We start from the raw sequence: 12,794 nt of genomic DNA, 5'->3' as shown, positions 1-12,794 counted from the left end.
CCCACAGTCAAGCAACCCCTTCAATTTTGGCTACTTCACATCCGCTAAAACAGTTCAAGACTTCCTTCCAAAAACCTTTATTTTCTTCTGCTTCTTTCTGCATGTAGCCCTGGTCATTTATCTCTTGCATAAGTGGTAACAGTTTAACTTAGTAAACATCCCAGCAATTACATCACAAGATATTGATAGTCATTTAACTTAAGTCACATGCTTTCCTGTCTTCAGCTTACTGTTCCAAATGAGTTTCTGATTGTCCCTTCAAAAATAAACAAGTTCAGAACTCCACAGCACTGAAAACTAAATATTACGTTTTGAGATTATATTTGAATTAAGTTCCCAAAAGTAATAATTAGAAACAGAATAAAAATAATACTGCAGAAGAAAAGCTTCACATCAGAGCTGGTAGGAGAAGTTGAAAAGTGCAAAAGCCCAGGTTGGGAAGGATAGAAGGGGTAAAGGAACACTTGTCCTTCAAAATGAAAGTTGCTCCATTACAAGCCCCATATGGAATGGTAGAAACAGCAATGAGAAAAACAGTAATTTATGCCTAGACTGTTATCAGAAGATTCAAAAATAACATTGAAAGAAAACAAAGAATAGTTAAAATATTTTAAACCATTATATAGAAGAGAGTGAAAAGTGTTTGAAGATTGTGGTAAGCCAAGAATTCCCTGATTTAAACTGTGATTTCAGCAGGGAAATAGATTAACTCCATAGCCACAAAAGTTCAGTTAAAAGATGATGTAAGGGAACATAAATTGTGTTTTGTGCTGTGTAAGGCAAGAAAATATCATTTTTTTCCCCACAGAGAAGTGGAAATCTTCCCTCTTGACTGAAGGAGTGTAAACTTCAAGAAACATCATTTTGATCAGAAAAAAAAATCAGGAAAATTACCTGTAAACAACAGACAGATGTAGTATGACTACAAGAAATAATTTGAAGCTTATATACAATACAGCATGCATTGTCACATTGAGCTTAAAATTTTATTAGTGTCACTGCGTCACAATCCTGGAACTACCCTCCTAACAGAGTTGTGGGTATACGTACAGCAAATGGACCGCAGTGGTTCACCACCTTCTCAAGGGCAAATAGGGATCGGAAATAATTGCTAGGCCAGCTAGCGATACCCACATCTTATTCATGATTTTTGTAAAATTAGAAGAAAATACAACAGCATCACAATAATAGAGTTCAAAAAACTTGCAAGCAAAGAAATTGCTGCAATATTACAATTGCACACAATTTAAAAGTTTGAAAAGACTTTAAGCCAACAGAATTGAAATAATTTGCTTTAAACCCAATGGAATCCATCCAGCAACATGGAGAATTGCCAAGTTATGTCTTGCAGACAGAAGGCAGTACAAATCCAATCAAGCTAATTACTGTCCCAACAATCCACTGTCAATGATGTGGAGGTGTCAGTGTTGGATTGGGATGGAGAAAGTTAAAAATCACACAACACCAAGTTATAGTGCAACAGGTTTATTTATAAGTACAAGCTTTTGGAGCACTGCTCCTTCATCAGATAGCTACTTCCAAATAAACGTGTTGGACTATAACCAGGTTTGTAATTTTTAACAATGATCAGTAAGGTGTTAGGTGGGCTACTGAACAGCAGTTGTTTGGCAAGAACCTGCTAACTGACACTCAGTTCAAATTCTGTCAGGGTCACTCAGCTCCTGACCTCATTACAGCTGTAGTTCAAACGTGGGCAAAACAGCTGAGTCGAGAGGCAGGTCAGACTGACTATTCTTGATATCAAGGCAGCTTTTGACTGAGTGTGGCATCAAGGAGCCTGAGTAAAATTTGAGTAAATGGGAATCGAGGGAAATCTCCACTGCCTGAAGTCATACCTGACATGAAGGAAACACTGATGTGCAGAATTGGCACTCATTTACTCTTGATAAACATTGACTTGCTTGCACTGGCAACAGACATAGCTTAAACACATGAAGGATATTTTATGAAGTATTTACTGTGCACAAAATCATTCTGGTTTACTTGCTATGAATTTGATAGGAAAATGGAAATACCTGCAGCCTTAGATAAAATACAAAAGTTTCATCCGCTTCTGGAAAACCGTCATCCTTGACTGCAACATATACTGTTTTGTTTGTTTCTGTAGTCAGTAATCGGGCTGCAGCAGATGTGGCCTCAAAATCACCAGTGTCCTCCCCTTGAAGCTAAAAAAAATTATAATGAATGAGTGAACTTGGAGCATTAGGCTAGCTTTTAAACTCACATTTACAAAATTGATCAGATGACTTCAACAAACGCAGGACTGTTGACCCAATGTTAAAGATAATGTGTTTCCAATAAGTGCATAGCTCAGCAATGGATATAATTTACCCAACATAATTTTAATCAATGTTATTAAATATAAAAGGCAGAATTGTAAATTATTTGTTTGTTTGTTTGTTGATGAGATGGGGGCATCACTGGCAAGACCAGTATTTGTTGTCCATTCCTAAATGTCCTTGAATGGAATGGAATGGCTTGCTTGGGCCATTTTAGAGAACAGTCAGCTACAACACTATGGGTTTAGAGTCATATGACAATCAGACCATTAAGGATAACAAATTTCTTTCAGTGAAGGACATCAGTGAACTAGATGATTTTTTACAATAGTTTCATGGTTACCATTACTGGACTAGCCTCCAATTCCAGACTTTATTAATCAAGTTTAAGTTTTAAATGGTGGCAACTAAACCTGTACCTCCAGAACATTAGCCTGGGCCTCTGCAGTGACTGGGCAGGCAATGGCCTTGTGGTATTATTGTTGGACTGTTAAGCCAGCAACACAGGTAATGTTTTGGGGACCTGGTTCAAATCCCTCCCCACCAGATGGTGGAATCTGAATTCAATAAACACCTGGAATTAAAAAGTCTAATTATGACCATGAATCCACCATTAATTTTCAAAATAACCCCATCTAGTCCATTAATGGGAAGGAAACTGCCATCCTTAGCTGGTTTGGCCTACTTGTGACTCCAGACCCACAGCAATGTGGATGATTCTTAACTGCCCTCTGGACAATTAGGGATGGTCAACAAATGCTGGCCTAGCCAGTGACACCCTCATGTCATGAACAAAGTTTCAAAAAAACACCACTGGCTCCCATTAGTGAACATTACTTGTTATCATTTGCTTAATCATTGCATATTGGAAGAAATAATGTGGCCTTATAACAAAACAATGATATAATAGAAAGAAATATCAGTATTTAGCTCAGATCAATTTTTATTGGCAAAGGTTTGGTAAAATCTGGGATAAATTTTATCTCCAATTTTCACATTATGGGAAAAATGCTTGTGGCTGAAATAAAGTAGTAAAATAGTTGGTATAGTAATTAGTAACTTATTCACAACTTCACACCACCATATGGCCACTTCCAAAAACAATAACTTGCATTTATTGCACCTTGAACACACAAAAACATCTTAAGCCAATTCTAGAAATTTGCCAACAGACCACCACAATTCCCCCCCCCACCCCCCTTAAGGTCAAGGCCAGAAGAACATTAAAATAGTCAAGTCTAGAGGTAACAAAGGTATGAAAGTTGGTTGAGGCAACTGTATTTTCGAACTTAGTGATCGAAATGGGCAACTTTGTAGAAATGCAAGTAGATAGTCTTAGGATTTTCTCAAGATTGTAAATAGCCCATGTAAGCCTCAGACAATTTCCAAGGAACTCACAATTCACACCCATGTACATTATAAACAATTAGCAGATACTTTTCCACATATTTAAGGAAACTATTTAACATCATGATACATGACACACAAAGTAATTGCTGAGTATTATTCACATAAAGGTACATCTTACCAAAGTTTAAATTATAGGTATAAAGAGTAGCCTCATACTTTTGCAGCAATGTTGTAGTAATTAGTTAATATAACTAACCATATACAATCAAAACTCTACTGACCCATCAGAATACAATTTCCATATTTCTGCAAATCGTATTCCTTAGAACAAAACAAAGAAAATGTCAAAGTGTATCATTTACTGTAAAGTTGTCATTTGAACCTTTGCACTAACAACATGGCACACAGTGCCAGCAGCAAATGATTGTTTTAAGTAAGGTCCAATGGCACTAAATAATTTAGCAGCTCTGTGGATTTGCTATAACACAATAAAGAATATCATTCAAATTCAATCTTCATGAGAAGTTATAATTATTAAAGAATTCTATGTAAATATATTTTCTCATCAATTTAGACATTCATTTTTATTTTATTTGTAAACTGTAAAAGAGATGTTAAAAACTCAGTACACACATCTTTTGAAGCACAGAAGTGATCCTCTGAAACAAGCTATTTATGTGTCCCATGAGTACAGTAACGGTAAATATGCTTAAATAACAGAAGAAAACTCAGCTCATTTGTGCCAGATTATTTTGCAATTGAAACAAAGTTAATGAAGAGGAAAATTGGAGTGGATGTATACAGAATGCCAAGGCCAGTAGCAATAGTCTTAGGTTGCTGTAAAAGGTAAAACTCCCGTCCAAACAGTCCAGGTTTATCTTATCCTTAATCAGTCAATAAGATTACACAAGTCACAATTTATATCAATTATTTGGGTGTAGGGGCCAATTTAAAATTTGCAGATAATGCAAAGCTAAGCAGAAATGTGTGTTGTGAGGAAGATGTAAAATATTTCAATAAGATCCTAAACTGGCTTCCAAATAGGAGGCAAAGGTTGTTTTTATAATTGGACACCTGTGACTAGGAGTGTACCACAGGGGTCAGTGCTGGAAGCCTTACTGTTTGTAATCCGCATTAACAACTTGGAAGTGAAAGTTGACGGTATCATTAGTAAGTTTGCAAATGACATGAAAATTGGTGGTGTTGTTGACAGTGAGGAGGAAGCTCTCAGGCTATAGTTTAATATTGATCAGCTGGTAAACGGGGCAGAGAAATGACAGATTGAACTTAATCCTTGTAAGTATGAGGTGATGCATTTGGAAGAACAATGGGATCTTGGTGTACAAGCACACAGATCCACAAAGATGTCAACACATGTAGACAGTATGGTCAAGAGGCATAAGGGATGCTTGCCTTCATTAGCCTGGGCATTGAATATAGGGGCAACATAGAACTTCACAAATCATTGGCTAGGCCACAGATGGAATACTCTGTTCAGTACTGGTCACCACACTGCTGGCAAAATGTGATTGCACAGGAAAGGATGCAGTGAGGATTCACCAAGATCTTGTCTGAGATGGAAAGTCTCAGCTATGAGGACAGGCTGGATAGGCTGGGTTTGTTTTTTTTGGGAACGAGGAGGCTGAGAGAGATCTGATTGAGAGACAATACAGTGTATATTGTAAGAATTGTTTCCCCATGGCAAACGTGTCTAAGACCAGAGAGTATAAGTTTAAGATGAGGAGTAAATGGCATAAAGGAAATATGAGAATTTTGCTTCAGCTAGAGGGAGGTGGAGGCAAGTCCTCTCACATCAATTAAGTTGCATATGGATGAGCAATTAAGATCAGAGTGGTGCTGGAAAAGCACAGCAGGTTAGGCAGCATCTGAGGTGCAGGAAAATCGACATTTCAGGCAAAAGCCTTTCATCAGGAAGGCTTCAGGCTGGTGTCTGTGAACAGGAGCTATTAAATAACACTTTTACCTGAGCAATTAAGATGCCAGGGCAGAGTAGGCTATGGACCAAGTCAGGTAAGTGGGATTAGTGTAGTTTGGTGTTTGTTGGTCAGCATAGATATGGTGAGCTAAGGAGACACTTTCTATGCTGTATGACTCTAAATCCATATTTCAAGTTTAGATTTGCATGTGAACTCCAATGATGATTAACTGTTTTTGACATTCACGACAATATATGATAAATGAAATTTTCCAAGGCTTGTTTATTTTGTAATATTCTGCGGTTGCAGTATTTGAAATTTGCAGTATCTTTGATTAAAGACACCACAAATTTTTTACAAGTTTAAACAACCAACCTGAATTAGGTTAAAAATCACACAACACCAGATTATCGTCCAACAGGTTTAATTGGAAGCACACTAGCTTTCGGAGCGTCGCTCCTTCATCAGGTGGTATCACCTGATGAAGGAGCGATGCTCCGAAAGCTAGAGTGCTTCCAATTAAACCTGTTGGACTATAACCTGCTATTGTGTGAGTTTTAACTTTGTACACCCCAGTCCAACACCGGCACCTCCAAAACATAACCTGAATTAGATAATCCTTGAAACATTCTTACCGTAATTTGAATCAGGAAGAAAGGTCAAGAAAAAACATCTTCCCTTCAGGCTGGTGTCTGTGAACAGGAGCCCTTAAATGACAATGACCAGGATGGTGGCATCTGTCCATTGGCTAATACATTGGGAAACCTTGCCTCAGCCATTTCTCAGAATCTCAACTGCATTAAGGTTTCCATCCCTATGGCCATGACCTGTCAAGGGGTGCCCCAATTTCTAAGCCTACAAGGTGGTGACCAGGAGTAAGCCTTTGCGAATAATTCACCATTATTAATCCACAAATAGACAGTGCTTACTTTGAAAAAATATAGAAATGCTTACATTTGAAATTTGCACATCTACAGAATAATTCTATGCTTCACCACTGAAGCACCCTTATCCATTCCAAACATTCAAGACTAAAACCATTAAAATCAATGTAATTGATAAGCACTTCCACGCATAACTTTTTAGTGTCACTATAAAAAAAACAGAAAATGGTACATTCTGTTAAATGTGAAATAACTGGGTTGTAATTTCACAAGTACTACTATGCCCTGAAAATGCTCATTTTCTGTTTGCAGAATATTAACTTTTAGATTAGATTAGATTACTTACAGTGTGGAAACAGGCCCTTCGGCCCAACAAGTCCACACCGACCCACCACCCACCCATACCCCTACATTTACCCATTACCTAACACTACGGGCAATTTAGCATGGCCAATCCACCTGACCTGCACATCTTTGGACTGTGGGAGGAAACCGGAGCACCCGGAGGAAACCCACGCAGACACGGGGAGAACGTGCAAACTCCACACAGTCAGTCGCCTGAGTCGGGAATTGAACCCGGGTCTCTGGCACTGTGAGGCAGCAGTGTTAACCACTGTGCCACCGTGCCGCCCACCAATAAAGCTAATAAAGCATACAGCTGTATTATTAACAGCATACAGTATAGGGCAAAGAAGTGATGTTGAACTTGTATAAGACATATGTTTGAGCTTTGCTGAAGTATCATTACAATTGTGGGCACAAGCTTACACGAAAGATGGAGAAAGTACAGAGGTGATTTACTAGAATGGTTCCAGGAATGAGAATCGTTGAAGATGAGGTTAGAATAAAGAAATTTGGGTTGTTTTCCTTGGAAGGAAGGCTGAAAGGAGGTTTGAATCAGGTTTTCAAAATAATGAGTGACTGCTTAAAGTAGATTGGGTAAAGCTGTTTCTGCTCATAAACAAAAATAAAAACAAGAATGCATGGAGTTAAAGGGATGTGCAAAAGAAGCAAGAGAGAAATGAAACATAAGGTGAGAAGTTAAGGTACGGAATGTACTGCCTGTAAGTGCGGAAAAGACAGGTTCAATTGCAACGTTCAAGGGGGTATTGAAAGTTTATTTGGATATAAATGGTATACAGAGATATGGGGTAAAGACAGGCAATTAGAATTAGGGATAGAACCAGTGTGTTGATGATGGGCTGAATGGTGTCCTTCAGTGCCATAACAATTTCATGATTCTGTGATTTATGGTAAAAGTCTTACAAAGTGATATTTTAATTACTTTTAACTTTTGTTTTGATAAAAATGAACAGACCTGGAACATCAACTTTGTTTAATCTCTCCAGAGATGTTGTCTGACCTGCTAAATAATTCCAGTATTTTCTGTTTTTGTTTCCAGGGTCTGCCATCTTTTACTTTTGTAACTTTCTGGTTTGTTGCATGGAAATACTTCAGAGGATTGGCAACTTATCCTTTTACTGAGATCAATGCTTCAGCACACTAAGATATTTCCTTAACTTGATGCAAAATTAAATTGTTGCTAGGAAAGGGGAAGTTTGTTGCCCAAATATTGTTATGCCTCTATAAATATATGTCATTGAAACCAACAAAAGCCCTTGCTTCATCATTGAGTGAAAGTTGCGAGCCATATGTTAAAGCCTGTAAATCTTAGAATGTACTCTCTTTCCAAAAGAACCTTCACCATTCCCCTCAACATCGGCACACCATCTATAAGATTCACTTTAGTAAATCACCAATATTCTTCAACAGCACCATTCAAACTCAAAATCTCCACCATTTAGAAGGACAAGGGCAACAGATGCATGAGAACACCACCACCTGCAAAATCCCCTCCGAGCTACACGTCATGCGGACTTGGAACAAAATCTCTATTCCTTCAGTGTCACTGGGTCAAAATCCTGATACTCTCTTCACAACAGTATTATGGTAGCAACAACATCCCCAGGACTGTAGCATTTCAAGAAAGCAGCTCACCCCCCACCTTCTTGAGGAAATAGGGATGGGTAACAAATACTGGCCCAGACAGTAATGTCCACGTCACACAGACAAAAAGAAAATCAATTCTTGCTTCTCCAATTTCCTTGGAGAATACAGTTTAAAGAAACTGATATATTTAACTCTTCTGTCAAAATCATAACTTTATTTTTATATACACCCTTTACAGCACTGAGTTTTGGGATAAAAGTCATATTTTGCCGCAATTCCTCAAACATCAATTCGGGCAAATGACCCCTTCAAGTATTTGTGATGTGCAAAATAGCACCAAATACTGTCTGAAAGGTTGACAAGTTGGAGCAGTTCAACAGTGGGATTCTCCATGGCAGATGTGTTTAAGACCAGCAGATGCATGTTTAAGATGAGGAGTAAGTGGTTTGGAGGAGATCTAAGGAAAATAATTTTCACCAACAGGGTGATAGAAAAATGGAATGTGCTACCTGTGAGGGTGGAGGAGGCAGGTATTCTCACAAAATTTAAGAAACATCTGCATAAGCACTTAAAATGCCAGGTCATAGTTGGTTATAGACCAAGTGCGGGTACATGGTTTTAGTGTAATTTGATGTTTGTTGGTTGACACAGGCATGATGCACCAAAGGGCCTGTTTCTATGCTGTTTGACTCTAAGAGATGATTTCAGTGTCTTACCAGTAAGAGTGCAGTGACATTGGCTGGTGGCCCTGTCCTTTCAATAACCAGGCGTATAACTGAAGTGCTTGTTTCATTCACCACAAAATCTGTTTGACCTGCAAGCTTAACTTCTGTATTTCCAAAAGTGACCGTGACACAAAGACTCAAAACAAGTTCAGCCACCAAGGAAACAGCAGGCATTCCTGTAAAGACAAAACAGAAAAACAACATCAGTTCAAAGTAGGACCAAGTAATGTAAGTATTATAAGTAAAAATACACAAACCCAAAATTGAGTAAATACTTTCAAATCATGGAAAGTTATTAATACTTATAATTAACTTAATAAATAAGTTATAATTACATTGGCTTAAAGTTTTCCTTATAAAGGAGATACTAAAAAAAAGACATAATTCCAGCAGCCAAAACATCAAACTCCTTTTTTTCATGACTCATGCCCTGTCTACGTGCCATTTGCTGCCTCCTTCACTTCCAGCTCTAACCTGCAACATTAGCAGCTTGTGGCTCTTCTGTCTCCAAAGTTGAAGCATTCACTGAGCTACCTTTGAATCTTCACTCAACAACTTGAATGCAGTTAAAAAATCCTCTCTTTAAATTTCACACAGTGCTTTCCAGTTTCGCTCCTGTCACCCCACAACTTTCATCAGCAACACAAAATCCTCCATAAACCCTGTTCCAATCCAATTAGTCAAATACTATAGTGACAAGGTAAGCCAGGTGAACCTTATAGAATATGAGTTCCCTGACTGGGGTTGTTAATCTGGCCCAATCAGGGAGCTCTGGCTGACAGATAAGAACAGGAATGTCAGACAATACATTCGCTCTGAAAGTGTTGGATCAGTTACTTGGTGATAGGATACCAGCCTTTGTAGAGATATTTCAAATACCTGTCAAAATGAATTTGTTTTATTCGGTTTTGGAATGTGAGCTTCATTTAAAGTTATTATATTTTGCCCATCTCTAATTGCTCTTCGAAGATAATGCTGTCTTGTTGAAATGCTGTAGAATACATACAGAACAGTGTTGTTCCTGAGTAACTTACAAGATATTTGGGCTAGGAACAGTGAAGAAACAGAAATATAATTCCAAGGCAGGTAACTTGGAGGGGACTTTGTAGGTGGTGTTCCCATATGTCTGTCACCCTTGTCCTCATTGCTTGAGGCTGTGGGATTGGAAGGTGCTATTGAAAGAGGATTGAAAAGTTGCCACAGTGCATCTTGAAAGACTTAAAGTTGCCAGAAATAGTGGTAAATCTGAGGATTCGTAAGTCTTTCAGAATAAAAAGGAGAAGCATGAAAATAATAAGAAAGTCAAGAATAGATAATGAGTGCAATTTTCGAGTAAAAAATGAGGTCTGCAGATGCTGGAGATCACAGCTGCAAATGTGTTGCTGGTCAAAGCACAGCAGGTTAGGCAGCATCTCAGGAATAGAGAATTCGACGTTTCGAGCATAAGCCCTTCATCAGGAATAAGAGAGAGAGCCAAGCAGGCTGAGATAAAAGGTAGGGAGGAGGGACTAGGGGGAGGGGCGATGGAGGTGGGATAGGTGGAAGGAGGTCAAGGTGAGGGTGATAGGCCGGAGTGGGGTGGGGGCGGAGAGGTCAGGAAGAGGATTGCAGGTTAGGAGGGCGGTGCTCAGTTGAGGGAACCGACTGAGACAAGGTGGGGGGAGGGGAAATGAGGAAGCTGGAGAAATCTGAATTCATACCTTGTGGTTGGAGGGTTCCCAGGCGGAAGATGAGGCGCTCCTCCTCCAGCCGTCGTGTAGTTGTGTTCTGCCGGTGGAGGAGTCCAAGGACCTGCATGTCCTCGGTGGAGTGGGAGGGGGAGTTAAAGTGTTGAGCCACGGGGTGATTGGGTTGGTTGGTTCGGGCGGCCCAGAGGTGTTCTCTGAAGCGTTCCGTAAGTAAGCGGCCTGTCTCACCAATATAGAGGAGGCCACATCGGGTGCAGCGGATGCAATAGATGATGTGTGTGGAGGTACAGGTGAACTTGTGGCGGACGTGTGGAGGTACAGGTGAACTTGTGGCGGAGCTATCCCACCTCCATCGCCCCTCCCCCTAGTCCCTCCTCCCTACCTTTTATCTCAGCCTGCTTGGCTCTCTCTCTTATTCCTGATGAAGGGCTTATGCTCGAAACGTCGAATTCTCTATTCCTGAGATGCTGCCTAACCTGCTGTGCTTTGACCAGCAACACATTTGCAGCAATGAGTGCAATTTAGCAATAAACAAAAACAGGCAGTAAAAGCTTCAATAGCTACATAAAAATATCTGGATAAAATGAATGTTGGTCCAATACAGTCAAAGCTGAAAATGTGTTGCTGAAAAAGCGCAGCAGGTCAGGCAGCATCCAGGGAACAGGAGATTCGACGTTTCGGGCATAAGCCCTTCTTCAGGAAGCCTGATCCCTGGATGCTGCCTGACCTGCTGCGCTTTTTCAGCAACACATTTTCAGCTCTGATCTCCAGCATCTACAGACCTCACTTTCTCCTCCAATATAGTCAAAGTCAGGATTTCATGAATCCCTACAGTGTCAAAATAGATCATTCAGCCCAACAAGTCCATACAACTCTCTGAAGAGCATCCCACCCAGGCCTACCCCAGTAACACTGAATTTCCCATGGCTAATCCACCTAAACTATGCATTCCTGGACACTATGGCACAGTCAATCCACCTAACCTGCACATCTTCAGACTGTGCAAGGCAACCAGAACATCCAGAGAAAATCCACACGGACACAGGGAGAACATACAAACTCCACACAGACAGTTACCTGAGGCAGGAATTGAACCCAGGTCCCTCATACTATAAGGCAGTACTGCTAATCACTGATGCATCATTCGGAATAGGGAAACAGGAGAGAAGCCAAATGATTACTTTGTGTCTATTTTCACCAAGGATAAAGACACCAGGAATCGCTCAGAATTAAACATCCAAGTGAGTGGGGAGTAAGAAGAGTTGTAGTAAATTACTATTAAGAAGAATGAGAGAAATTAATAGGGCTGAAAATTGATCAGTCTCGAGTGCCTATTATACCACATCCAAAAGTGTTGAAGGATGTAGCTATAGAATTTATCTGTGTATTGTTTGATGATCATCTTCCAAATTTCCATAGATTCTGCAATGATTCCTGCAGATTGAAAGTTAGCCATCCAGAAGTAGGAAAAACACTGGAATCTCTTACAAAGGATGTGATAAGTGGACACTTGCATAATAATGATCTGATTCAGCATAGTCAGCATAGATTTGGAAATGGCAAATCATGTTTAATGAACCTGTTGATGTTTGTTGAAGATGTCACTAACAAAATTGCTATGGGGGAAGTCGATAGACTTTGCATACTTAACATTTTCAAAAGGTTTTGAAAAGGTCTCCCACAGGAGGTGGGATAGAAGGTAGGTATGAATTCAAGAATATTGAAGAGGCAGAGAACAAAGTATCAATATAAATGGGTTATTCTCACATTGGCATGCTGTGACTAGTAGTGCACTGAAAGAATAAATAGCTAGGCCCCAAATGTTGGGCCCCAAATGTTCATAATATAAATGTCAATGTATGTAGAGATAAAATGAAAAATGTCCAAATTTGTGGATGATACACAGCCAAGAGGGAACATGTATTTTGTGGAAGACATAAAGCAATTTCAGAAGCATTTG

General features: G+C 39.5%; 1 protein-coding gene across 1 annotated transcript in view; it reads right to left on the bottom strand.

Annotated features, from left to right (window-relative positions):
• The window catches only part of adgrv1 (adhesion G protein-coupled receptor V1), a 566,067-nt gene that overhangs the window by 542,091 nt on the left and 11,182 nt on the right, over positions 1–12,794 (bottom strand). The window contains 2 exon segments of the mRNA XM_060841343.1: positions 2,037–2,186; positions 9,138–9,322. Coding sequence (XP_060697326.1) covers positions 2,037–2,186; positions 9,138–9,320 — 333 coding nt within the window. The 5' untranslated portion in view covers positions 9,321–9,322.

This window comes from Hemiscyllium ocellatum, chromosome 2, assembly GCF_020745735.1.
Source record: "Hemiscyllium ocellatum isolate sHemOce1 chromosome 2, sHemOce1.pat.X.cur, whole genome shotgun sequence".
Classification (NCBI taxonomy): domain Eukaryota; kingdom Metazoa; phylum Chordata; class Chondrichthyes; order Orectolobiformes; family Hemiscylliidae; genus Hemiscyllium; species Hemiscyllium ocellatum.
This window is presented reverse-complemented; position numbering and strand designations above follow the sequence as displayed.